The 26,009-nt window shown below is 39.2% G+C and overlaps 1 protein-coding gene across 5 annotated transcripts in view; it reads left to right on the top strand.

Annotated features, from left to right (window-relative positions):
* cadpsb (Ca2+-dependent activator protein for secretion b) overlaps nt 1-26,009 on the top strand; it is a 64,933-nt gene that overhangs the window by 14,008 nt on the left and 24,916 nt on the right. For all 5 annotated transcript variants that reach the window (XM_026306650.1, XM_026306648.1, XM_026306649.1 and 2 more), the window contains exons 3-11: nt 591-923; nt 8,973-9,053; nt 9,381-9,614; nt 10,496-10,617; nt 22,145-22,256; nt 22,930-23,069; nt 23,493-23,559; nt 23,922-24,030; nt 24,118-24,330. In XM_026306650.1, the coding sequence (XP_026162435.1) occupies nt 591-923; nt 8,973-9,053; nt 9,381-9,614; nt 10,496-10,617; nt 22,145-22,256; nt 22,930-23,069; nt 23,493-23,559; nt 23,922-24,030; nt 24,118-24,330 (1,411 nt within the window). The remainder of the gene's footprint in view (nt 1-590; nt 924-8,972; nt 9,054-9,380; nt 9,615-10,495; nt 10,618-22,144; nt 22,257-22,929; nt 23,070-23,492; nt 23,560-23,921; nt 24,031-24,117; nt 24,331-26,009) is intronic.

Below are 26,009 nucleotides of genomic sequence, written 5' to 3'. Positions count from 1 at the left end.
TGAGCTCTGATGGTTACCGCGCTTTATGTTGTGACAGTATAGTCTCATCTGCCTCTGTCATTGTTAGTCTGTCATTAGAAGCAGACAGAGAGCAACCTTGATTGTTTTGAGTCACAGCTTTACATGTATACCTCTGAATTTTTAAATGTAAAATGAACTCTATAAGGTTAGCACTGTTGCCTCACAGCAAGAAGGTCGTGGGTTCGCAACCCGGCCTTTCTGTGTGGAGTTTGCATGTTCTCCCCGTGCTTGCGTGGGTTTACTCCGGGTACTCCGGTTTCCTCCCACAGTCCAAAAAAAAACATGTCAGGTTGATTGGTGACTCTAAATTGCCCATAGGAGTGAGTGTGAGTGTGTGAGGTTGTCTGTCTTTGTGTGTCTATATGTAGCCCTGTGATAGACTGGTGACTTGTCCAGGGTGTACCCCTGCCTTTCACCCGAGAGAGAGCTGGGATAGGCTCCAGCAGATCCCCGTGACCCTGGCTTTCAGGAAAAAGCGGGTATAGAAAATGGGTGGATGGATGGATGAACTCTATAACGCAATGTCCTTACATAACTGCAATCAGTGTCACTGGTCTCTCACAATGTAGGTGTTCCTAAAGAGTGACCGTGTCGCTAAAATGGTCCAGAGTGGTGGCTTCTCAGCCAATGATTTCAGGGAAGTGTTCAAGAGGCACATTGAGAAGCGCGTGCGCAGCCTTCCAGAGATTGATGGTCTGAGCAAGGAGACGGTGCTCAGCTCCTGGATGGCCAAGTTTGACACCATCTACCGTGGTGATGAGGATCCACGCAAGGCACAGCAACGCATGACTGCCAGTGCAGCCTCCGAGCTGATCCTCAGCAAGGACCAGCTATACGAAATGTTCCAGAATATCCTCGGCATCAAGAAGTTTGAACATCAGCTGCTTTACCAAGCCTGTCAGGTGAGTTTCCCATACCTGCAGGTGATGTCTCAGTGTCCCAAATACTTGAGTGTTGGCACAGTACTGTTTCAGTTACTTTAAATGTATCAGAAAGGTAAATGAATGGTGGAGGCACAATTAATTTATTCTTATTCATAAGATCATTGTTAAATGTTGATCATTTACATTATGTCAACAATATTTAATTTTCCAAATATTTATTATTAGATACTTCATAATTTTAATGTGGCTACACTGGGTTTTATCATCTGCAGACTTTAACATCCTCTTCCTAGCCTCAATAATGACATTACTGAATAAGGTCACTTAGCTGACACACAGATAATTAATCTACAACAAATGTCAATAAATGTCAAATATTTGCTGGTTCAGGCTTTTTTGAAGTGACTATTTGCTGTTTTTGTTTTTTTATGTCATTATAAACTGACTCTCTGAGCTTTGGATTGTTGGTCATAAAAAAAGACATTTGAAAGCAACATGGTGGGCTTTCAGAGGTTGTGATTGACATTTTTGCAGCCCTGGCATCTGGCTAAAGTTTTGATGTGGACCTGAATTTTTGGCATGCATCTGACCTTTAGATTTGACAATTCACCAAATGTACCAGATTCTTGTGGAAACCTCGCAACAGCCTCAAAAAAGTCTTCAGTTGGCCCAAGTGTCAAAATATTGTATTAAGTCTGAATAAAATAACTGTATGTCAGATAATGATATGTGTTTATCAGCCACAATATCAAAAAACAAACATCCATCTATCATTAAATCTAGTTAATACTGTGTCTAGGTAAACTTTGGTTTGTTAATATTTGTTAAACATGTAGGTATCTTTTTCGTTGAATATTTTAATAGTAAATATATCTTCTTCAGATATATATCCTGTACTGGTTACAGCAATATTCTGTTGATGGGGAGTTATGTTGAGACTGGAGACAGAGAATAGTGGGCACTGGGGTGCTTATAACAAGCATTACTCTTGTTTTCTTGTTATCATCACTAGTTTATTGCTCTCTCTGGGAATCCTGAAAGCAGTAATAATGTGTTCTTTCTTCAGGAGCGTCACTAAAAGTCACATCACAGTCAAAGCCTTTGACATATTTATATTTGCTCATCGTATCATATCTAACAAACAGTACATCTTTATTTCATTGAAATCTATTGGACGCATCTTCAGAACCAGTGTGTTTTTAAAGTGATGAATTTCTTTGCACTATGTGTCATCGTTCTTTCAACTGTTGCTAATGTATAAATCAGAGCGGATGGCATAAGGTGCTGTTAAACAAATTGGATTGTTCAGTACTGGTCAAATAATGTTGCAGTTGGCAAAGCTCAATACAGGTTCTGTTCTGCAGAGTGTTCATTAGTTAGGTGCTTCTAATGCTGAGGTGCAGTACATCACCACAGCTGCTAAAGCCAGTGTGCATTAGTCCTCTCAAGCCTTTGAAGATGCCTAACCTAGTTATTTCTAATGTATTATCAGCATAATACAGGTTCCCCAGATGGACCCCACTTTGAGTCGGTAAAGACATTGAACAATACCTTAGCAAGAAGACATACAGGTATATGCTATAAAAAAATATTGATGTACAACTTCACACTGTGGTATGACATTGATTTTGGAAAATCTCTCAGATTTGTTATAAACTGATAATTTGTTTACCAACATGTGAACCAACAGCACTAGATTAAATTTGCTTTTATATCAATTTTTCTTCACCTGTTTCTCCAGGTGTTGTCTTCTCTATCTTTTTGGTTGTGCTGTTGTAATGAATACATCAGACAGTACAAATGGTGACTTTGAGTATCTCCTCAGTAAGCATGTAGCCACCATATATTGCCCTCTGCTAAATGATAAAATCCTTACTAAAAAGGAGGTGCAGCAATCCAGTCAGCATGGGGGCAGGCTGCAGGGATATGATGAAAGTATTTCATGGATTGGCAGGGATTCAGACGCAATGATTTCTTAGCTGTTATTACAGGGGATTCACATTTTTTTGCAGTTACATCCAAATAGTAGAAAGGAAGCACTGCTCTATTTCTGTCTCATGCTGAACTAAGAGCAGCTCCTGGAAATGACTAACAGACTGATTAGACTGGTGCGGCCAGCGGCTGTGCCAGCCAGACTCTGAGTATGCTCTACTCCCCAATGGCTGCGCAGTTAATTAGTAGTGGGGACACCAAGCATGACCAAACAGCTGTAAGAAAATATCTTTGTTGTCTACACTACAAAATCGAAATTGTTTAACTGTATAAATAGAACTTTCTGTCCGTGTTTCATACTGTCTGTAGCGATACTGTCTGTAGCGATATTTCCTTAAATAAAAGCAAGATTTGTGCTTGAAAAACTGGTTATGCTTTGGTTCACAAATTTTATGCTTAGTGTAAGTAAGCCCGCTCAGTGCAAACTGCCTGGAGAGTATAAAGAGACAACTATTAGGCTACATAAAAAAGAAAAAAAAAACCTTTACCTAAATTCCTTTGCTTCACAAACATTTTGCAAAAAGTACAGCACACTCTGAATAATTGCATATCAAACACTGTGTGACATTTAACAGGCTAACATTAAATATTGTCTGCAGAATTATGATGCTTATTATGACAATATAGAAACAGGGACTCCAGTATTTGAGTTTTTTCAAAAATCATATTTTTGAAGCAGTACAATTTCTATTATTAATGCATATACATATATACTTCTGGATAACAATATAAAGTTGTGGATTCATTGGTGTGTGTGCTAACTGCTGATGGCAGGGGGATTGATGAAAGCAGCCTTGTCTCATATGCACAAATAAAGCCAAAACAATGAGATAATAAAGCTACATAAAGCTATGGAGCTTCATATGTTGTCCATTTGTCCAGTATTAACATTCAGAATATTGTAGTGCAGGTTTTTAGTGCTTTTAATGTTAGTTACCAGACATGACATACTCAAAGCATGTTTAACATTTGTATTTCAAAATTTGCAGAAACATTTGATTCAGTTTCTGTCATTTGACTCATCAGTTAATTGACTCAAGTGATATTACTGTCACTGTTTGCAGTTTATGTATGCTGAGGTGTTTTAATCTTTGATATTTATTCACACCTCTCACTAACTAAAATGATTCCTAGTCCCAAGTGGCTGATTACGTTACTTGATCTTGAAATCTTAAGTAAGACACAAGCACATCAGAATGAGACCTCTCCGTCCACAGAGCCCTAAATCATGGCCTGTGGGCCATCTACACTGACAGATCATACTCAAAACATCTTTCCTTCTTGGCTTTAATCTGTCTTGTCAGCAATTATTAGTTGGGAAGTGAGCCCTGAGCTTTTTCTGCTTTAGCCTATAGCTGATATAATTGCATAATGGAGTCTTTTTACTGCACACAGAATTGGGAGAAGATGAAAACATTTGCCATGCCTGCCAGGTCACCTTTAAGCTAAAAAAGCAGTGGTGCACAAACACAGGATCTAGTTTGATTTCACCCATGTGGACTGGAATGTGAACAGAGTTTATTATAGGAAAAAACACATTAAGGGCAAGTTTGTCCTTGATAAAGCTGTCACATCTCAACTACCCTAAAGAACTATATGGCTTTCATGTTTCCATGATTCTGTAAAATCTTATTTCTTATGGAAAATCTGACACCGATCCAAGATCATTTGACCCTCTTCTTTAATGTTAAACTCACCTTGTTTTGAACCTGTATTAATTGAGTTTGACTTGTGGCCACTCGAGGGCAGTACAGCAAGCTGAAAACACAACACTAACTTATTGTCACTTTAGTAGTCAATATGTGTTGGCAAGCAACTGTCTGTTTATAGCAACATTAATATTTATTATGAGACATGTTCAGGTAACTGGCTGAATGTAAATCCAATATTCACATTTCGTTTTGCTTTGTGTCAGTTTGCACCGGCTATTGGGGACATTTGGTTCTTTTTCGCTAAATGTTCTGCTATGTTCACTAGCTGCAGTACTTGCTAACTGAGTCTGCCTGCTGTGGGTTGAGAGGTTTTTCACTGAAAACAGCTGCCTGCTGTGCCTGGAAATGTCACTGGTGAGCGTGAAGAAAAACTGAAGTTGTGCACTGAAAACCCGAAACAATAAGTTGAAAGACACTGCAGCTCACTTTAGAGCTGAAAGGGAGTACTGGACAGATATAGTTGGATGGTAATTCTCCCCTGTGAGATACCCTATTCATATTACACAAACAGTTGTGGTTAATAGAAAAAATGCATTTAGATCAAAGGATAAAAACTGTACATTGTTGATTCAAATGTAAGAAGTTGAGCTGGATATCTTTTAGCAATATTACTTCATGAGCACATTTCCTAATTATCATCCTTTTACATGTTGGTAAACTAACGCTAGAGAAGTTTTTTCTCACCCTGCACCCTTTTGAATACACATACACACACACAGACACAGTCACAGTCACAGTCACACACAGAGAGCCTAAATATAGATCAGCTGCTTTGACTCATCCAGGTACCATCCAGCTCTGATCTAGCCCTGCTCACACTGCCTTTGTTCTGTTTAAGAGTCTGGCCCTGGCTGGGTGTGCTCTCTGCTGCTAATGTCCCAGTATCCACCTGGGAATCTGTCATCAGCTGTGCTGTTAACTATCCACCTGCTTTTGCTTAGTCACCTTTAACCTGCTGTCAGCTTGGCTAACACTGAGGCACTGTCACCTTCATTTATCTCCAGTGCTGCTGTCAGTTTCAATAACAAAGAGAGAAGCTTACCTTTTAGCCAGTGTTATTTTTGTATGAATTTGACCGTCCACATATACTGTGCCTCTGGACCATTGACAATGGTGACCTTTCAGTAGTTATGGGCCTGATAGGATCAGGGTGCTGTGGGACTCAGTAGTGGGTGGCTGTTAGTTCATACGGACACTGACCTCCAGTTCTACCTTCTCTCATGGCCAGGAATATCTTTGCTTTTCACTCCAGTCACTTATATTTTAATAGAAGAAGCTGATCCCCTTTCACATTTGAACCTTCAGCATCTCTCATGATGCTACAATCTGCATATATAGTCACAATAACTGGTATTATCTGCTGCTGCACTATTACATTTCAGTAATTAAATACTGCTGTGAATTTTGCAGTGTTGAGAATTTGCCTTGGCATATGGATTTAATTCTGTTATTTGGGGTTGGTGGAGACAGTAGAAATGCAGTGTCAGATGATGACAGGCCAAGCTGCTGGATTTTCAGGCATGGTACTGACAGTTCTTTTGGGATTGAACGATTCAGATGTTGCTGGCACTGCAGTTGAATAGTGTCCAGATCTCTGAATGTTTTGACAGGCAGCACAGGATTGCCAGCAGAATCGGGAGGGAGGTGGGGCGGGGGTATTTAGTATTAGTCATAGTTGACTGTGGAAGGACTTAGTTTTCTGTTTTTGGACAAAAAAACCTCTTGTTTGTGAGACTTCATACCATATGCTGCTCACCACTGTTTAAGTGTTATTGTGTGGCAGAACAGTACTGGGTGCTATTGTGCTGTGAGTGGAGATATTGTGCTGCAGCTGGTGGCAAAGTCTGATTATTTGCTCTATTAAGCAAGAACTCTGGGTATGTAGCAGGGTGGCTGTTCAGTGGCCAGCACTGGTAGCACACTAGACTTGACAGTTCACACTGACTGTTCTCTATTTATGATGCCATCTGGCTGACATCATTTCAAAATGGGCACATCAGCGAATGGAATCAGTTACAGAAATAGATAATTTAGGAAAAATCTAAATCACCAAGATATCTGAACTAAAGACAACAAAGATTTTACCAATGTCAATGATCTGTAATGCCTGGTGTCATAATTCCTATGATTTTTACATCCATTAGTGCTCAGATCTGTGACATCCTTTTCCCCCTCTGTGTCATATACTTAGCACTTGATCACAGTCTGAGCTGTGCAGTGCCTACTTGTGCCCCGACTCCTCTACTGTTTATGGCTGCCCTGTGACTTCAGCCCACTTTCTGTTAGAAAGGATTGCTGGAAGGGGAGGTGAATTAATATGGTAAAGTCTGAAAGATACGGTTTCTTAATGTAATAGGAATTGTTGAAATACCATAAGGTCAGCTCTGGCACACTTCCCAGCAGCAGGAGACCAAAAGCATTTAAAGCTCTGTGTCATAAATAAAATTAGGTGATCAGTTGGACAGACCATGCAACTGTGTAGTAATGATTTTTCCCTGTTCATGATAAAGTCAAAATTAAAATCTAATGCACACTTGCACACAATGCATACTTCTTCAGATTGATGGGTCAAAATGAAAGCTTCTATTTGCATGTACCAAAACCCATGCTGGTCTGTACTTTGCTGTGTGTGCAAGGTAGATAACCTTTTGGAAAATTGCTGTATTAATGGGTGCTAATATAGGCCTATTGAAAGTTTGGTACAATATGATCCTTTGACAATCTAACACTTTTATTCTAAGGATTCACATTGTTGTGTATCCACTACAGTATACACAAGCAAAGCTGAAATATGTGCTCTATTAAAATGAAAGCATTGTATTTCCCCTTAGTTTTAAAATGTGTAAAGGATTGTGCAATATAACAACACCAGGATGAAGTGAGATTAATTTTATTATTCTATGAAAACTCCATAGTGTGAAAACACCACTGTGTACGAAGGTTTGCAACTCTCCAGCTACAACTGTGCTGCAGATACATCTCAATTAGACTACTGTTCTCATAGATGAAATTGTGTTGGCTGGTTACAACATCAGATTTGACAAGAATAATTCCTTTTTGGCTGAGAGAGTAACGGAAGGAGTGACGTGTACAGAAGCAGACAGCAAGAAAGCGACATCAGCCTTCAATTTTCTTGTGTCAGCTAATATAAAACTCTCATTCATTATTGATGTGAGCCATGCATTTCTGAGCATTTTATTACTCTGGGGCAAAAACTGGGCTAACAGATGTCAGGCATTTGTTTCCTAGAGCTAATATTGTTTGGAACAGCCAGTTCTATTCTATTCTATTTTTTTATAATAACATTACCACTAGTTTTATCTCAAGACTGTTTGCAATGCTCATTCAAGTCAAAGCATTTCTTTATCACTTTGAATGTATTTCAGTGTCTTAATCAATTATCTTTATTTTTACTGCCCCTCTCTCAACTGTTTCACAGAGCTGAATTTATATTCTGCTGATTGAGATCAACAAGAAAAGGGAAAAAAATCCACACGTGACACATCCAAAAAGACCTCTTGACAAACAGCGGTCCATTCACTGTCTCTATGGTGATGGCAGCATGGTTCCTGTGAGAGAGTGATGAATTTCCTTTTGATTTTCATCTATTCATGTGTGCTGCCACACCATGCTGCTGTGATTGCAGCCCATTAGTCTAAACTGAAGCTCTAATTAGCCTTTTTATGCCCTGCTATACTAGTCGTCATCATTCTGTATGAGCACCTTTGGAAGACTGCTTATATCCATGTTCTCTCACTTTCAGTCATCATTTTAAGTTCCTTAGCCAGTGCACTGCTACACTTTTTAATTTTGATAAATTTGGTGTTTTAGAACTTATCAAGGTAAGTAAGCAAGAATGACAAGATGTCCATCCACTAATCCTTAATACCGGAGCTTTTCTACACAGGTCACAGGAGGTTTGGCACTATCTCAGCATTCACATGCATTTGAAAATATACATGTACCTTAGGCCTTTTTAATATGTTGATTACATTTAAATCATATATCTGTTTACACACATTGCAGGGGCTCATTTAATTAAATTATTAAATTTTATGTTACGAGTTGGTTTAAGGTTGGGGTATGGTTGGTCAGGGTTAGTGGCAGTGGCCATAGTTTGGGTTAAGCTAAGTCTCCAGAAAATTAATTGAAGTCTGTGTGAAGTCACAGACCTGTGTGCATGTGAGTGTGTGTGTGTGTGTGTACAGCATGTTGTATTTAGTTTACTGGGAATTTACATTTTGCATGGTGAAAGAAATTAAGGTGGAATATGTGACCTTTGACATTAAACCCTGACTGTGTTATAGTACCTGTGGGCCGTTAATGTGACCTAAATGACTTCCTCCTATTTGTTTATCAATAGTTGGACAACCTAGATGAGCAGGCTGCACAGATCAGAAGAGAACTGGATGGTCGTCTTCAGATGGCAGACCAGATTGCCAGGGTGAGTCAGACTCTACGGGGAAGTAGGATAGTTGTTAATATGCTTTGTTATATAGTTAATATGTCACTAATATGGTGTAACTTATGTAAACATCACAGTGTGAGTTGCCACCCACAAAAGCAAACACTGTACTATTTTGTAGATATTATAATATGCAAATCTTTACGCATTGTATTATTTATTTTATACTAGATTTGGTATCCATTGTTTGACATAAAGACACCTAAACTAATCCTGCTTTTGAAATTTAAAAAAATGTAACATTTGCATCAACATTTTCATCAAGACTGGGTCTTTGTTAAGTCTTCTAATTTTTGTTGTTAACAGGCCGGTAAGTTCCCCAAATTTGTGTCTAAAGAGATGGAAGCCATGTATATCGAAGAACTCAAGTCTTCAGTGAATCAACTGATGGCTAATCTGGAGAGCATGCCCGTGTCCAAGGGTGGAGAGTTTAAGCTACAGAAGCTGAAACGGGGACACAATACCTCCATTATTGATATGGGCCAGGAGGATGAGAACACACTGTCCAAGTCTGATGTGGTTCTCTCATTTACTTTGGAGGTATGGTGCATTAGGCTTAAAGTTGAAAACTACTATGCATTACAAAGTTTTGACCATTTTGACATTTTTATTGAGTTCAGAAAAAGTGGTGAAAATTATCCCAATAAAATATCCAAACTCACTGCAAAAGTCCCTCCGCCTAAAACAGAACTCATAAATTCAAGCAGCTATCAACTACTCGTTAACTCCAGACTAAGTATAGACACAGACAGCAGACCTGTGCAGGGGGGTTGAACAGACGCTATGTGAAGAACAGACTGACACAGACACACACACATACACACACACACATATCAACCCTTTTGCCTCTTTTTAACGGGGAACATGAGTCATCTTGTTATCAGCTTGAGATGAGCTATCACCACAGAAGAGGGAGCAATCGCACCTCATTCCTTTAGATGCAGTGCTATTTCAGAATTGGGAAGTGCAATGTGCAAGGAATATGACAGTTTTTCTGTTACTTAACACAGAAGTAGAAGCACCAATATCAATTTTGAATAGTGAATTATTTGACTACATGAGATGGTAATTCCATGGGGCTTTCTAGAATCTTAGTTTTTCTAGTCTGTTTACTTTTCCACTTCAGCAGCTGAAATTAATCTCTCAGTAACAAACCAGGAAAATCCTGAATCTAGTTTGAATCAGCTGTGATACAGAAGAGGCCATTAGCATTAGAAATACAATGTGAAGTTTGAATGAATGTTTATTTGCAGTAATTTTTTATATTCATGGAGAGAAAAGTATACTTTCATTTTTAATATTTGTAAAACTGGAAGGATTTACTGCCTGCATATGTGCTATTTACTTTTTGCTCTCTGGGATCTTTAAGAGATGAGTAACATCTTGTCTTCAGCTTTCACTGAGGTGTCTGTGCTTCCTAGGTGGTGATCATGGAAGTGCAGGGGCTGAAGTCTTTGGCTCCAAACAGGATTGTCTACTGCACCATGGAGGTGGAGGGAGGCGAGAAACTCCAGACCGACCAAGCAGAAGCATCCAAGCCAACGTGAGGCCCTGAACATGCATGTGCACACACCTAATATTTATCACACACATAAATACAGGATTTTAGCGTTTTACAGGTCACATCACAATCTGCATCACACTTTTGATGGTGATATTGTCTATTTACATTTGGGTTCAGCAGCTATGGTCAAACACATTAGCTATCTATGAACCAAATTACCCAGACTGTCAGACTGAATGCTTTCAGTTGCGTTGTTTGGGTATCATTGCTGTCGATGTAGTAAATTCAGCATTTCAAACATAAATAGGACGTTAACAGCTTTTTCTTTACAAAAATCCAATGCACATCTGGTATCAGGTATGAAGTAACCGACAAATTGGAAGAAAATATAAAAGGGGTAAACCCCTTTTACTTGAAGTAAAAATGTACTTCCACACGGAGAAGACATATTTATTTTATTCAAAAGAAAAAATCTTTTCAATCATTTAACACTGTTCATTTTAAAGTGCCACATCTTACATTCTCTCCCATTCTTTTATTGATCTTTTGTGCCTCCAGTGATTTGCTTCAGATGCCCTAAGTAAAATCCACTTGCAAGAAAAAACTCTTGAAACCTACAATAAGTCTACACTGCCAAATCCTCCTGGATCTCAGTGGATTCTTGCTTGTTGAAATACTCTAGTGTTCTGTGATGTGCTATTCCCTCTCAAAGGCACTTTGCATGTGAGACACTGTATTTAAAAAGAAATTGGACTGTGCACTTGAGCAATTCTCAATTTATTTCCTTTCTTCTTTGACCTCTATCAGTTATTTGCTCCTGAGCAATAGAATCTGCTCTTATAGTCATAAAAATATACTTGCACCTCAACTTGCACTTAATAAAATGTAGGTTTTTAAAAAAAATTGGTTTGCCATATTTCCCGGCAACAAATCCTCATGCCTGTGGGAAAACAAAAACCGTTACAGTCTGTTTTGTTAAAGCTGCTTGAGTCACTCATAATTCACAGCTGAACCCAACAACCATTTTGACTGGGTGTGTCATGATTCGGGAACGTCAGGACCAATTAAACGCCTACACCAAACTCAGTTTAAAAAAAGGCTTTATTATTGAATGAATAGAAAGACTGGGTGTGGGAGCTGTGGAGACCAGAGTGTGGCTGAGATCCATCGAGGGTTATGAGGTCTGTGGTTACACTCTAGGCTGATCCAGGTGCCGTCAGGGGGGTCTAGAGTGATGGGAGACTGGATCCGGATGATCTTCCGCAGAGCAACATCTGATGGTTCGGTGGTATCCTTGGTCTGGGGATCCGGGTATGCTAGCGGGGAGACTCAGAAAATCCAGAGATTACTATAACAAAAAACGTCCTCCAACTGAGGTCCACTTTAGTAACAGAAATCCGAGGGAGGGAAAAAGGTTCTAGTGATTTCGAAAACTATAACAGAAAAGAACTGAGCTCTTCTGGGTTCAGCGTCATCCATCTAATCAGCTTAACAGTCTATGAATCTCTTCACTGTCTTTATGGAAAAAAAGTCTGAAGCCATAACAGGACTCCGCTTGAGAAAAAGAAAGGCGTCCTCTTCGAGTTAACATGAGTCATAAAAAGAAAACTTACTTGAATCACTTGACTTGTTGGAGTAGGGAAAGAAGGAGATTTGTTGTTACTCTCTGACCTGAACACTCAGACAATCTGGCAAATTGTCTATGGCAGTGGAGCGGTAAAAGAGCTGTGGACAGAGGAGAGAAAACAGGTGAGTCTTGTTACCTCATTAACTGCGTGGTAGCGAGAGATAACACACTGCGCGTGGACCCTTCAAAATGATGCAGGAAGTCAAGTTGCCGGACATGACAGGGTTGGTTCTGACTCAGCCGATAACGGTGTGGAAATTCATTGTGTAATTCTACAGTATTTCAAGAATGAAATCAAACACTACAGTTTGTAAATTTCCTTTCATCTTTCACTTGTCCCAATGGTTTGCACAGTCCTAAAAATAGTTTGTTACCTTACTTCTTATTATGCCAGGTCATTAGATCCTATTCATAACAATGATGGTGCCCCAGTGACAGGAAATATATCTTCTACTAAATATATCTACTTTTTTCATCTAATTAACCATAGTACAAGATACAAGAGACAATGTCCATGAAACATTCATGCAAATATGAGCTATTTTAAGGCCCAACAATCTTTCTCTGATCTCTCTAATACAAGAGCCATTTTGTGAAAAGAGTATGAGAGAGAGGGAGGCACATGAATGAGAGAAGGGATTAAAGAAGAGCAGGGCAAGGGCAGCATGTCTGTGTGTGTGAACACAGAATAAACACAAACATGCAAGAGATAAACACAGTTCCAAGAAAAAGTATGTGAACCCTTTGGGATTACTTGGATTTCTGCATAAATTGGTCGTAAAATGTATTCTGATCTTCATGTAAGTCACAATAGTCTGCTTAAACTAATACTGCACAAACATGATATGTTTTCATGTTTTTATTGAAGACAACAATGTAAACATTCACAGTGCAGGGTGGAAAACGTATGTGAACCCCTAGGCTAATGACTTCTCCAAGAGCTAATTGGAGCCAGGAGTCAGCCAACCAGGAGTCCAATCAATGTGATGAGATTGGATGTGTTGGTTAAAGCTGCCCTGCCCTATAAAAAACACACACCAGTTTTGAGTTGGTTGTTCTCAAGAAGCATTGCCTGATGTGAACCATGCCTTGCACAAAAGATGCATGAAGCTGGAAAGGGTTACAAAAGTATCTCTAAAAGCCTAGATGTTCATGTATCCATGGCAAGACAGACTGTCTACAAATGGAGAAAGTTCAGCACTGTTGCTACGCTCCCTAGGCATGGTCGTCCTGTAAAGATGACTGCAAGAGCACAGCGCAGACTGCTCATTGAGGTGAAGAAGAATCCTAGAGTGTCAGCTAAAGACATACAGAAATCTCTGGCACATGCTAACATTTTTGTTGACAAATCTACAATAAGTAAAACATTAAATGAATGGAGTTCATGGGAGGACACCACAGAGGAAGCCACTACTGTCCAAGAAAAACATTGCAGCACGTTTTGAAGTTTGCAAAAGAGTACCTGGATGTTCCACAGCACTACTGGCAAAATATTCTGTGGACAGATGAAACCAAAATTGAGTTGTTTGGAAAGAACACACAACGCTATGTGTGGAGAAAAAAAGGCACAGCACACCAACATCAAAACGTCAGCCCAACTGTGAAATATGGTGGAGGGGGCATCATGGTTTGGGGCTGCTTTGCTGGCTCAGGGCCTGGACGGATTGCTGTCATCGATGGAAAAATGAATTCCAAAGTTTATCAAGACATTTTGAAGGAAAACTTAAGACCCTCTGTCCGCCAACTGAAGCTCAACAGAGGATGGGTGATGCAACAGGACAACAGCCCAAAGCATAGAAGTAAATCAACAACAGAATGGCTTCAACAGAAGAAAATACGCCTTCTGGAGTGGCCCAGACAGAGTCCTGACCTCAACCCGATGCTGTGGCATGACCTCAAGAGAGCGATTCACACCAGACATCCCAAGAATATTGCTGCACTGAAACAGTTTTGTAAAGAGAAATGGTCCAAAATTCCTCCTGACCGTTATGCAGATCTGATCTGGAACTACAGGAAACATTTGGTTGAGGTTATTGCTGCCAAAGGAGGGTCAACCAGTTATTAAACCCAAAGGTTCACATACTTCTTCCACCCTGCACTGTGAATGTTTACATATTGTGTTCAATAAAAACATAAAATCATATAATGTTTGTGCGGTATTAGTTTAAGCAGACTGTGTTTTTCTATTGATGTGACTTACATGAAGATCAGAATACATTTTATGACCAATTTTATGCAGAAATCCAAATAATCCCAAAGGGTTCACATACTTTTTCTTGCAACTCATTTACATGTACATTCTGCTGCAGGATATTTACAGCAATTATTTGCATTTGATTTCTCTTGGCTCACAGACATGTATCATATTACTGATTGTACACTTCAATGAATGGATTAAAAGGTCAATATAGTTAACATGTCTATGAGAATTTTCTGTTGTTTAGTAATCAGAAGGAGCCTTTCTATGTTGAGTTTGCATGTTCTCCCTGGGCTTGTGTGGGTTTTCTCCAGGTACTTTGGTTTCCTCCCACAGTTCATAAACATGCATGTCAGGTTGATTGGTGATTCTAAATTGCCCATAGGAATGAGTGTGAGCATGTGTGGTTGTTCATCTATATGTGTGGCCCTGTGATGGACTGGCAACCTGTCCAGGTTGTACCCCGGCTTTTAACTTGAAAAGCGCTGAGATAGTCTCCAGCAAAAGCCCACGACCCTAAATAGGAATAAGCAAGTGTAGATACTGGGTGGATGGATAGATGTTCAGAAATTCGGCTGTTGATCGTTTTTATGCGACAGATTTCAGTGCACTCAGGGTTTCATATATTTTGGACAAAAGAGCCATCAGAGAGAGAGTGCAATACTGTCACATCCATTAATAGACCTTAGACTGAGCCACAAGGTCACCTTCATGCGAGTAGAGACCTTCCATCTGAAATCAACACAGCTTACTATTAGTTCTTCACCATCAAATGGTTACAAGTTAAACAGCTTTCCAAGGCTGGAAATCAACACTATGCCCTCCCATCCTCCATACACAGATAGAATTCCATGATTTACATGATGTTACTAAGAGTGCACAAGGCATCATAACATGCATTCAGCACCAAATGGCAGCAAAAGGTAGCCTAAGCTCATATATGTTGTGTAATGTGATTACTGTGAACTCGGTTCTCCTTGTGTTTTCAATTTATTTTAATCCTTTTGGCTTGTGAATGCGTAACTGGTTTATGACATTTAGTCATTATTAGTGATTTGCATTAAAACAATTGTTTTTCAAGTTCATCTTAAAACAGTATTTATATGCACATCAACAGCATTGTGGGTCTTATTAATTGTTCCTCTTGCCCATACAAAGAGATTCATTCTTAACCTTCCTGTTGTCTTCGGGTGAATTTGACCCATTTTCAAAAGTTAATATATCATAACTTTGGTTTTCTTCCATATAATTGATGAACAATGACATGGATGGTTCTCTACTATGCTCTTTGCAAGTAAAATTAATTATGACTATTTTTGTGTATAATTATGTGTGTTTTATTAAAATTTATAGCACATCTGGTCTTCCCAGGTCAATGTGACCTGGCCACATTTAGTTCAATTCAATTCAATTAAATTCAGTTTTATTTGTATAGCGCCAAATCACAATACAAAACATCTCAAGGTACTTTACAAAAACAAAAAACCCAAGAAATCCCTTATGAGCAAGCACTTGGCGACAGTGGAGAGGAAAAACTCCCTTTAACGGAAGAAAAAACCTCCAGCAGAACTGGGCTCAGTTTAGGCGGCCATCTGCCTCAACTGGTGGGGGTGAGTGGATAGAGGAGAGAGAAAAGAACAGCAACAATAAACAACAAATGGACACTGAAGGTTGGTGGGGCCAGTAACTGCACATCAGCGATATACAGCTCCAGGACTGGGGACACCTGCAGAAGGTACAGAGAGAGAACAGAGAGAGGGAGAGAGCGCAAACTAGGGGAGAGAGAGAGCACAGGGTTAGTGACATTCAATGGCGGAATATACATGTGAAAGGGGAGGAGAGAAGAGAGGGGAGGGGAAGGGAAAGGGGGGGGTTAGGGTAGTGGAGCTCAGTGCACCGATGGTTCTCGGGCAGTCTAGGCCTATAGCAGCATAACTAAGGGATGGTTCAGGGTTGCCTGAAGCCAGCCCTAACTATACACTTTGTCAAAGAGGAAGGTTTTAAATCTAGCCTTAAAAGTACAGAGAGTGTCTGCCTCCTGAACCCAGACTGGGAGCTGGTTCTGCCGGAGAGGAGCTTGATAGCTAAAGGCTCTGCCTCCCATTCTGCTTTTGGAAACTCTGGGAACCACAAGTACATCTGCACTCTGAGAGTGAAGTGCTCTTTTGGGATAATATGGTACTATGAGGTCTTTAAGGTATGAAGGAGCTTGATCATGACAGGATTTGTATGTGAGAAAAAGGATTTTAAATTCTATTCCGTATTTTACAGGGAGCCAATGAAGAGAAGCTAATATAGGAGAAATATGTTCTCTCTTGCTAGTTCCTGTCAGGACTCTGGCTGCGGCATTCTGGATTAACGGAGGCTTTTTATGGAGATAATGGGACATCCAGATAGCAATGAGTTACAGTAATCTAACCTTGAGGTAACAAATGCATGGACTAGTTTTTCTGCATCATTTTGAGACAGGATATTCCTAATTTTGGCAATGTTGCGCAGGTGAAAGAAGGTAGTTCTAGAGATTTGTTTTATGTGTGAGTTAAAGGACATGTCCTGGTCAAAAATAACTCCAAGGTTTTTCACAGTAGTGCTGGAGGCCAGGGCTATGCCATCTAAAGTAGCTATCATTTTAGAAAAGTTATTTCTGAGATTTTTAGGCCCAAATGCAATAACTTCTCTTTTCTCTGAATTTAAAAGTAGAAAGTTACTGGTCATCCAGGCCTTTATGTCAGTTAGACACGCTTGAAGTCTGGTTAACTGGTGGAACTCCATAACTAACTTTTGTTCGAGTGGAAGGTTCGTCATGGACATGAACAAACTGGAATTTGTCCGATAAATAGAATGGAACCATTTTAATGCTGTTCCTCTGAAACCAGTCATATGCTCCAATCTCTGTAATAAGATATTGTGGTCAATAGTGTCGAATGCAGCACTAAAGTGTGGGAGGACAATTATAGAAACAAGTCCATTATCTGAGGCTAAGAGAAGATCGTTGGTGACTTTTAACAGTGCTGTTTCTGTACTATGCTGTGCTCTAAATCCTGATTGAAAATCTTCAAATAGGTCACTCCTGTGTAAGTGGTCTGATAGCTGCTTAGCAACAGCTTTTTCAAGAATTTTATAAATAAATGGTAGGTTGGATATTGGTCTATTATTTGCCAAGACTCCTGGATCAAAACTAACCACTCTGAGTAGGGGTTTGATTACTGCAGTCTTAAAGGCCTGTGGTACGTAGCCTGATACTAGAGATGAATTTACTAAGTCTAATAAAGATGAGTTAATTAATGGCAGGGTGTCTTTAAGCAGTCTAGTTGGGAACTACAGATGTGAATTCAGTCAGATCTATGGGAGAGAAGCAGTCTAAACATAACTGAGGTCCTACAGATGATTCAAGAGCGACTGTAGTAGAAGATTCATTTATTGCAGGTATAGGAAGCATCTGCTGAATTTTATCTCTAATAGTTGTGATTTTATTTGTAAAGAAAGTCATAAAGTCATCACTGCTGAGAGCTAAGGGAACACTGGGCTCAACAGAGCTGTGACTTTTTGTCAGCCTGGCTACAGTGCTGAAAAGAAGCCTGGGATTGTTTTTATTTTCCTCTGTTAGTGATGAATAGTATGCAGTTCTGGCTTTACGGAGAGCTTTTTTACATGTTAATAGACTGTTTTTCCAGACTAGAAAAAATTCCTCTAAATTTGTGGAATGCCACTTCCTTTCCAGCCTTCGTGATGCCTGCTTTAAGGTACGAATATGTAAACTATACCATGGGGCTAATCTCCTCTGATTCACTAACTTCTTTTTCAGAGGGCCACAGTATCAAGCGTTTCACGCAGTGAGGCTACAGCACTGTCAACAACATGGTCAGTTTGATAGGGAGTTGGATTGAGGCAGCTGCCCTCCACTCTGTTGGTACTTGGCATAGATGTAAGTAAAGATGGAATCATTTTCTTAAATTTATTAAGCGCGTTGTCAGATAAATATCTGCTGTGGTGGAATTTTCTTTCAAATGCTGCATGATCCATTATCTTAAATTCAAAAGTTATTAAAGAATGATCTGACAAAATAGGATTTTGGGGAAAAACTATTAAATGTTCAATTTCGATGCCATAGGTCAGAACAAGATCAAGGGTGTGACTGAAACAGTGGGTGGGTTTATTAACATTTTGAGTGAAACCAATTGAAATTAAATGCAGTGCTGAGACTATTATTTTCAACATCTACATGAATGTTAAAATCTCCCACTATAATGACTTTATCTGATCTAAGCACTAAATCAGACAGGAAGTCAGGGAATTCAGTTAAAAACTCTGAGTAAGGAACAGGTGGACGGTACACAATGACAAGTAGAACTGGTTTTTGTGTTTTCCAGTTTGGATGTGAGAGACTAAGAGTGAGGTTCTCAAATTAGTTAAAATTGTTCTGAGGATGAAAGTTTAATAATAAGTTTGAGTGGAAGATTGTAGCTACTCCTCCACCTCGACCTGTGCATTGAGGAATGTGACAGTTTTTATGACTGAGGGGGGTTGATTCATTTAGACTGATATATTCATCCTAGGGCAGCCAGGTTTCAGTAAGGCAGAGTAAGTCAATTTGATGATCAGTTATCAAATGATTTACTAACAGAGATTTAGATGAAAGAGACCTAATATTTAATAATCCACATCTGACTGTTCTGTTTTTATTATTATTAGGTTTTTATGAATAACTCCTCTTCTGTTAACATCTGATTTACTTGATTTATATGTTCGAGGGGCAGACACAATCTCTATGTGGTTTGAGGGGGGCGGCGGCTCTAAGGAAACTGCAGAGAGGCGTTTTAGACTGAGTCTCTGCATCCCGGTCCCCACTCTGGATTGTCAAACTTTAGGGTGGCTAATAAACTTGGCCAAATTTCTAGAGATGAGAGCTGCACCATAGCTACCAGACCGGGATTTCCCCAGAAAGTGACCCAATTGTCTATGAAGCTCACATCGTTTGCTGGACACCACCTAGACAGCCTGAGACGGAGGACATGTGGCTAAACATGTCATCGCTGGTCAGATTGGGGAGGGGTCCAGAGAAAACTACGGTTTCCGACATTAATTTAGCAAAGTTACACACCGACTCAACATTAATTTTAGTGACCTCCGATTGGCGTAATCGGGTGTCATTGCTGCCGACGTGAATAACATTTTTTCCATATTTCCGATTAGCCTTAGCCAGCAGCTTCAGATTTGACTCGATGTCGCCCGCTCTGGCCCCAGGAATACATTTGACTATGGTCGCTGGTGTCTCTATCTTCACGTTTCTGACTATGGAATCGCCAATTATCAGAGTCGGTTCCCAGCGGGTGTGTCGCTGAGCGGGGAAAACACAACTTCAAAGTTACCAATTTGCTGATTTACTCACAACTTCTGAGCTACCTTCATGGGGCTACACACACACACATGGTTTTTCTGTTGATTGTATTCTAAAGAATTTGAAAACAGTTTTGAAATAAATGTTGTGCTTTGCAATCATATGTTTGCTCTCTATTTATGAACACAATTGCATCAGTCAATTTTGACCTGGCTATCATGGCTAATGTTTGAGATATACCAGTCAGTGATTATCCAAACTAACTAATAATTTCTGCTTATTTTATTCAGAAATATGGTATAACTGTAATAGAGGTTTATTGTTAATAAATTAAGCATAATGAAAAGAATAAGAGATGTAAAAGAAGTCTAAAATAGTGGTAGTGGTAATTGGAATGATGTCTAAAAATACGTAACACAGAATGATGTAATCACTTTGCATTTTATGCTTAATAAGCAGTCAACTAGATGGGTCAATTTGACCTGAGAGGACAACAGGTGTGGCTATTTGCTGCCATTAAATAAATTTAAATGGTTTAAAAACAGTATCTTGACTAAACTTTGATATATACCAGTCTGTGATATTCCATCTACTTGTGTGCCTCTGATCATAACCATAGTGAAAATAATTCAGAATTTCTGATTTTTTTTACTCAAAAATGAGGAATAATTTTATTTATTTTATGTAAATGAGGTCTAACATACTATACATTAAAAAATAAGTGTAAAATATATGTTATGTTGGAAACAGGTTCACTAAAAAGATGAAACTAAAACAATTGGTGATCATTTTATACCTCATGCTTTATAAGCAGTCAAAACAGACCAGGTCAGTTTGACCTGGGAGGACAAAAGATGCATAGTAAATTTGAAGACAATACAAGTTTTAAAGGAATAGTTTAACATTTATGAAATATTGTTATTTCCTGTGATGGACTGGTGACCTGTCCAGGATGTACCCCTGCCTTTCAGCCAAAGAGAGCTGGGATAGGCTCCAGCAGATCCCTGTGACCTTGGTTAGGATTAAGCGGGTATAGATAATGGATGGATGGATGGATGGATGGATGTTATTTATCTTCTTGCCAGGATGATTTGATAAAAGAATTGATGCCACTCTTATGTCTGTATGTTAATGTGAAGCTGGAGCCAGCAGCCTCTTATGTAAGCTAAGGATAAAGACTGGAAACTGATAGAAACCAGCCTCAGTCTAAAGATAACAACATCTCTGTACCAACACCTATAAAACTCTCTCATTAACACTTCATTGGATCTGTTGAATCTGTAAGTGAAAGACTGAAAGTGAAAGTTCTTGTTTTACAGGTGGTAAAGTGCTGGACAATATCTTGGCTGAGATTAGCTGGCAACCAGCTGAGTCTCCATGACGTTCCATGGTTCACGATTAATCAAACCTAATATAAGGTTACAACCTTCTGAGTTAGACAAATTTAGTGGGTGTCTTGCAAAGTTATGAATTTGTGAACATGAGTTTGAATGTGTTCCATGTAGCATCTTATATGTGATGTAGCACATGAAATAACTATGATTATATATGACCTAACGCCCTTTGAAACAAAACTTGAGCTTTTTTTCCTTGCATATTAGTCTTTTTCTGTTTTTGCATGCTATTACATTTACTTTTAAATGTGTAGATCTTATTTTCCATGCTATTGCATGCTTATTTTCCTTTAACACATGTTAATGCCTCAATGGTCTACTAATGGTCTTACTTTTGAGATTTGTCTATGATAGTGCATAAATAAATGCAATACATTTTATGGCAGAAGTTAATTTTAGCCTGTCTGTGGCATATCTCTGTTCTCTGTTGCAAATCTGTGGAATAAGTTCTGCTGCTAAGATGTGTGTTTTGTTATATAAAAATCTTTCTGCTTTAAAAATGTGTGTTATATAAATAGCAGGAATACGTTAGAAGATGAAACAGAGGAAGAAATTGTGTGTTCTTCTTCTATGGTTTTATCCTGACATACTGTAGATATATGTAAGATTGCAGTATTTCTTCTTTTATGAAACTTCCACTCCAATCATTTTTCTTTGTCATAAAAAGATATACTGCAGTGTGTGTCCCTAAACAATGTATTGCCCTGACCATACTGCAAACCCTGTAGTCAGTTGCTCTTTCAAGGCTGTGTTGAAGTAAAGACCTAAATTATCTCAAAACATGAATTTCATTTTGATTTCTGTATAATCTGTCTGTTTGCTGTTGTTTACTGACATTTTCCTATGTGGCTTTGGGCGAGAAGGCAGTAAAATTCACTCTTAACAGAATTTAGCCTTTATTGACAAGTAAAGGCATTGCAGTGATTGCGGCAGATGAAGTCGTGTGAGAACGCTGCTATCATCCTGTCAAGGCCGCTAAACTCTGGAGTGTCTTCTGTTGTGTCTTTCAGCTGGGGGACCCAAGGGGACTTCACCACCACACACCCTCTGCCTGCTGTCAAGGTGAAATTGTTTACAGAGAGCACAGGGGTATTGGCACTGGAGGACAAGGAACTGGGCAGGGTAACTCTTCTTGTAATATTTATATTTATTGCCAATACAGAAATTCTACAGTCTCAATGCATCCATGAGTATTACTAATTAGGACTCACGTGATTCAGAAGAAAAACCTTTATATTTTTTTCATGAGGTAGAGGTTGTCAAAATGAGAAAATCTTTTTTGCATATATAAAAACTCTGGTGAAAATGATCTGTGAGAATTTTGAATTTGTCCCATTCCATTCAATTGCAGAGTGCAGAAACATTTCGTGTAGGTTTTACTGTGATAGATGGTTAAGGAAGGTGGTGGTAGTTATTTGCGTTTGGGAGGCAGCCTCAGACGTCCCTGTAGCGGCAGTGACCTTGGCTGTGACAAGGCTCTTTGATCTCCCACTGCAGCAGCGTTGGCAGGAAGGCAGGCTTCCTCAAAGCTCTTTAACTCAGCAAAAAGAGATTAGGCCTCCACTTCTGGGAGGCAGAGCAAGGCGCCGCTCTGTTTCTGTACCCTGACTCATTTTGTTCTTTCACTTTGAAAAAATGTGAAACATAAACACACATAATCACTGGTCCTACATAAACAGTCTGATTGGTGTTGCTAAATGTTGCACAGGATAAGATCAATGATTTACCTCATGGTTATTAGTGATAATAACTATGAAGTCTTTAGTCTTTGTGGTTTTTTTTTGCTTAAATCCAGGTTGTCCTCCACCCAACTCCTAACAGCCCCAAACAGTCAGAGCTTCATAAGATGACTGTCACCAAGGCTTGCCCTGACCAAGATCTCAAGATCAAGCTGGCCATACGTATGGACAAACCACAGAACATGAAGCACTGCGGGTAAGGCACACTGCCATGTAAGCCTTGTAGTGACATTCCTATGTCCTTCCATTTTCCATGTCTTTCTTATAGAACTCCAGCCCTCTCAGCTTCTTGCCCTCATTTCTGGTCATGTACTATGGAAAAATACTGTGAAGAGCACTACTCCCCCTGGTGGATGCCAGTGTGTAGTTATTTTTTTTTTTATTACAGTGTTGCAGGAAACTCAAAGTATTGAAGGCAACATAAACCAAATTCCATTCCTGTAACCCTTGTGCTATTTGTCATAAGAACTTGGATTAACCTTTCTCTTATCTATAGCAAACCTTGTTGTTTTACATCAAATATAAACTGTTCTTTGTGCCAGATACATTGAACAGATTGTTTTGATTGTGACATGTGGACTGGGTTTTTTCTCCTTGTGTGGGAACAATGTTTTTACAGGTATCTGTGGGCTTTTGGGAAGAACGTCTGGAAGCGCTGGAAGAAGCGTTTCTTTGTCCTTGTGCAGGTGGGTTGTCTTTGAGATAAGAGTGCTTAGCCACACTGAAGATGCAATGACCCTCTTAATTGTGGTTGTTGCAGCTGAGGTTAGTGAACTTCAACCCCACACAATTGAGCACAAAACAAGGATAAAAAAAATGTTTATCTGTATATATTGCATGTTATTACTATAGTTACTTTACACCACAAAGTTGGTTTATATTGCACTGATATACAACAAAGGATGAAATGTAATGAAAATGTGTAAACCATGCTTTTTATATTTTAAATAACTATTAATTTAAAATTCATTATTTAAGGACAATACAAAATTTAATAATTTATATTTTTTGGGGCTGCTGAACTGATGGTTAATCCTTTATTTTGAAGGTGAGTCAGTATACATTTGCCATGTGCAGCTACAGAGAGAAAAAGTCAGAGCCACAGGAGCTTCTTCAGTTGGATGGGTATACTGTGGACTACAGTGACCCTCAGCCAGGTGAGTGGCACACCTACACTTTGTCCAACTATAGTTAAAAATACACACACATTGTAAAAAAAGCAATTATATGTATTTCTGTCTCAGGCTTGGATGGTGGAAGGGCTTTCTTCAATGCAGTTAAGGAAGGCGACACTGTGATATTTGCCAGTGATGATGAACAGGACCGCATCCTGTGGGTCCAGGCTATGTATCGTGCCACTGGCCAGTCCCACAAGCCTGTCCCACCCACTCAGGTCCAGAAACTTAACTCCAAAGGGGGTGCTTCAGCCCAGATGGATGCTCCCATTTCTCAGTTCTGTAAGTAGCCTGAAATAAAACACGACCACTTAAGCAGAAAGCAATTTTCATCCACAAAGCAGAGAAAGCTCTAACCCATAAAAGTCTCACATCATGCGCTTTCACACTGCAGTCACAAAACGTGCTGGTAGAACTAACACACAAGCACGCACACACTCCTTGATCTCTCACAGATCCCTCCAGCATCTGATGGACTTCCACTCATTGTCACCACTCCCATGGTGTTTAAAGGTGCAGTTCCATGCTATTCCATCAATCTGTTCACAAGGAACAACCAACCTGAAAAAACTTTTATCATACAGCAGCAGGATATGGCTTGAAAACTATATATAAGAAATAAATAGGCCATGACAGATAGGATTTGAACATTCAAGCTGCTGGTGTTGAATTCATACTGACAGTGCCATGGTGTGCTGCTCCTGCCCTAATTGTAGGTCTGCTTTAATGCAGTCGTAACTCTATAGGGAGGCTGTAAAGGCTATGGTTTTGATATAATTTCTTAGATTGTTCCCTTGTCGCTGAATGACAGCTAAGCCAGTCATGTCTAAAGTTTTAACCAATTTGTTACTCTACTTGCACCTCTAAGCAGCCCACAGGTCAGGTAGCACAGTGAAGGTAAGACTGTCTACAGCAGTGTGGCATCTGTACAGACTTCTGTTGTTATTGTCTCTTGTGTCCCCTCATTAAAAAAAAGGAAAATATATATTAAATTTAAATATTGTAATAAATCCAGTTATAACCATTTTTCTTCACACAGTGTATAGAGATGGTTTTTGATCAATTCTGTCAGTTATTGTAGAACAAATGTTCAAACGAGCATGTTCGCTCATTACACTAACATAGACCTTTCTCACTTACTGAACTTAATGTCACAAACTGCTTAACAATCCACAATATTGGATTCATCTGCATGGATGTGGATGTGCTTCCACATTCCAATAATAGATCCTGCTATTCAGATCAAAACGTTTTTTGTGTGCATCTCTTTTAATACTTTTTTTTCCTGATGGTAGCAACAAATAATTGGCATTCAGGACTAATATAAAAAAATCTAAGACTTTTATAATAGTAGTAGTGACTACAATAGTAAATGCTAATAACTGTAAAAAGTCCTGAGGTTATTTCATTCTGTTAATCATTAAATTGTAACCATACTATATAAACTACAAGAATTGAAACAGTTACTCAGAATCCTATCACATAAATTATATGTTGTTTTTCCATTGATTTTTTTGTCCAGTATGTGATCGTTCTTGTGGTTAGTTGACTCCTCTGATGCCAGCTGTTGCCATTCAAAGTCTCCTCACAGTGGCACAGACCCCCTACCCTCTCCCTGAAACATTGTGGCACACCACGCGTACATGTTTCACCCTCTGGTGGTCTTGAATGGCACTGGGAACATAACATACAAAGCCCTCCTGACTCTGCTGCAGTGGACTGGTCATGTGAAGGTTCTGATCTCTACACTTTTTAATCGTTTTTTTTCTCCCCAGTCAACCAGTTTTATACCAGAAAGTATGAAAAAAAAAAAAATGAAGAAAAAATTAAAAAAATTGCAAGTTGTAAAGTTTGGCTAAGGTGGAAAAGTTGGTGTACAATCCAAGAAACATACTGCAAAGTGCAAGGAACACCGACTTAAATAAATCAACCTGGACTTAAGTGATGAAAGCATAAGGTCT

This window comes from Mastacembelus armatus, chromosome 5, assembly GCF_900324485.2.
Source record: "Mastacembelus armatus chromosome 5, fMasArm1.2, whole genome shotgun sequence".
NCBI lineage: Eukaryota > Metazoa > Chordata > Actinopteri > Synbranchiformes > Mastacembelidae > Mastacembelus > Mastacembelus armatus.
The sequence above is the reverse complement of the archived record's forward strand: the minus strand, read 5'-3'. Positions and strand labels throughout refer to the sequence as shown.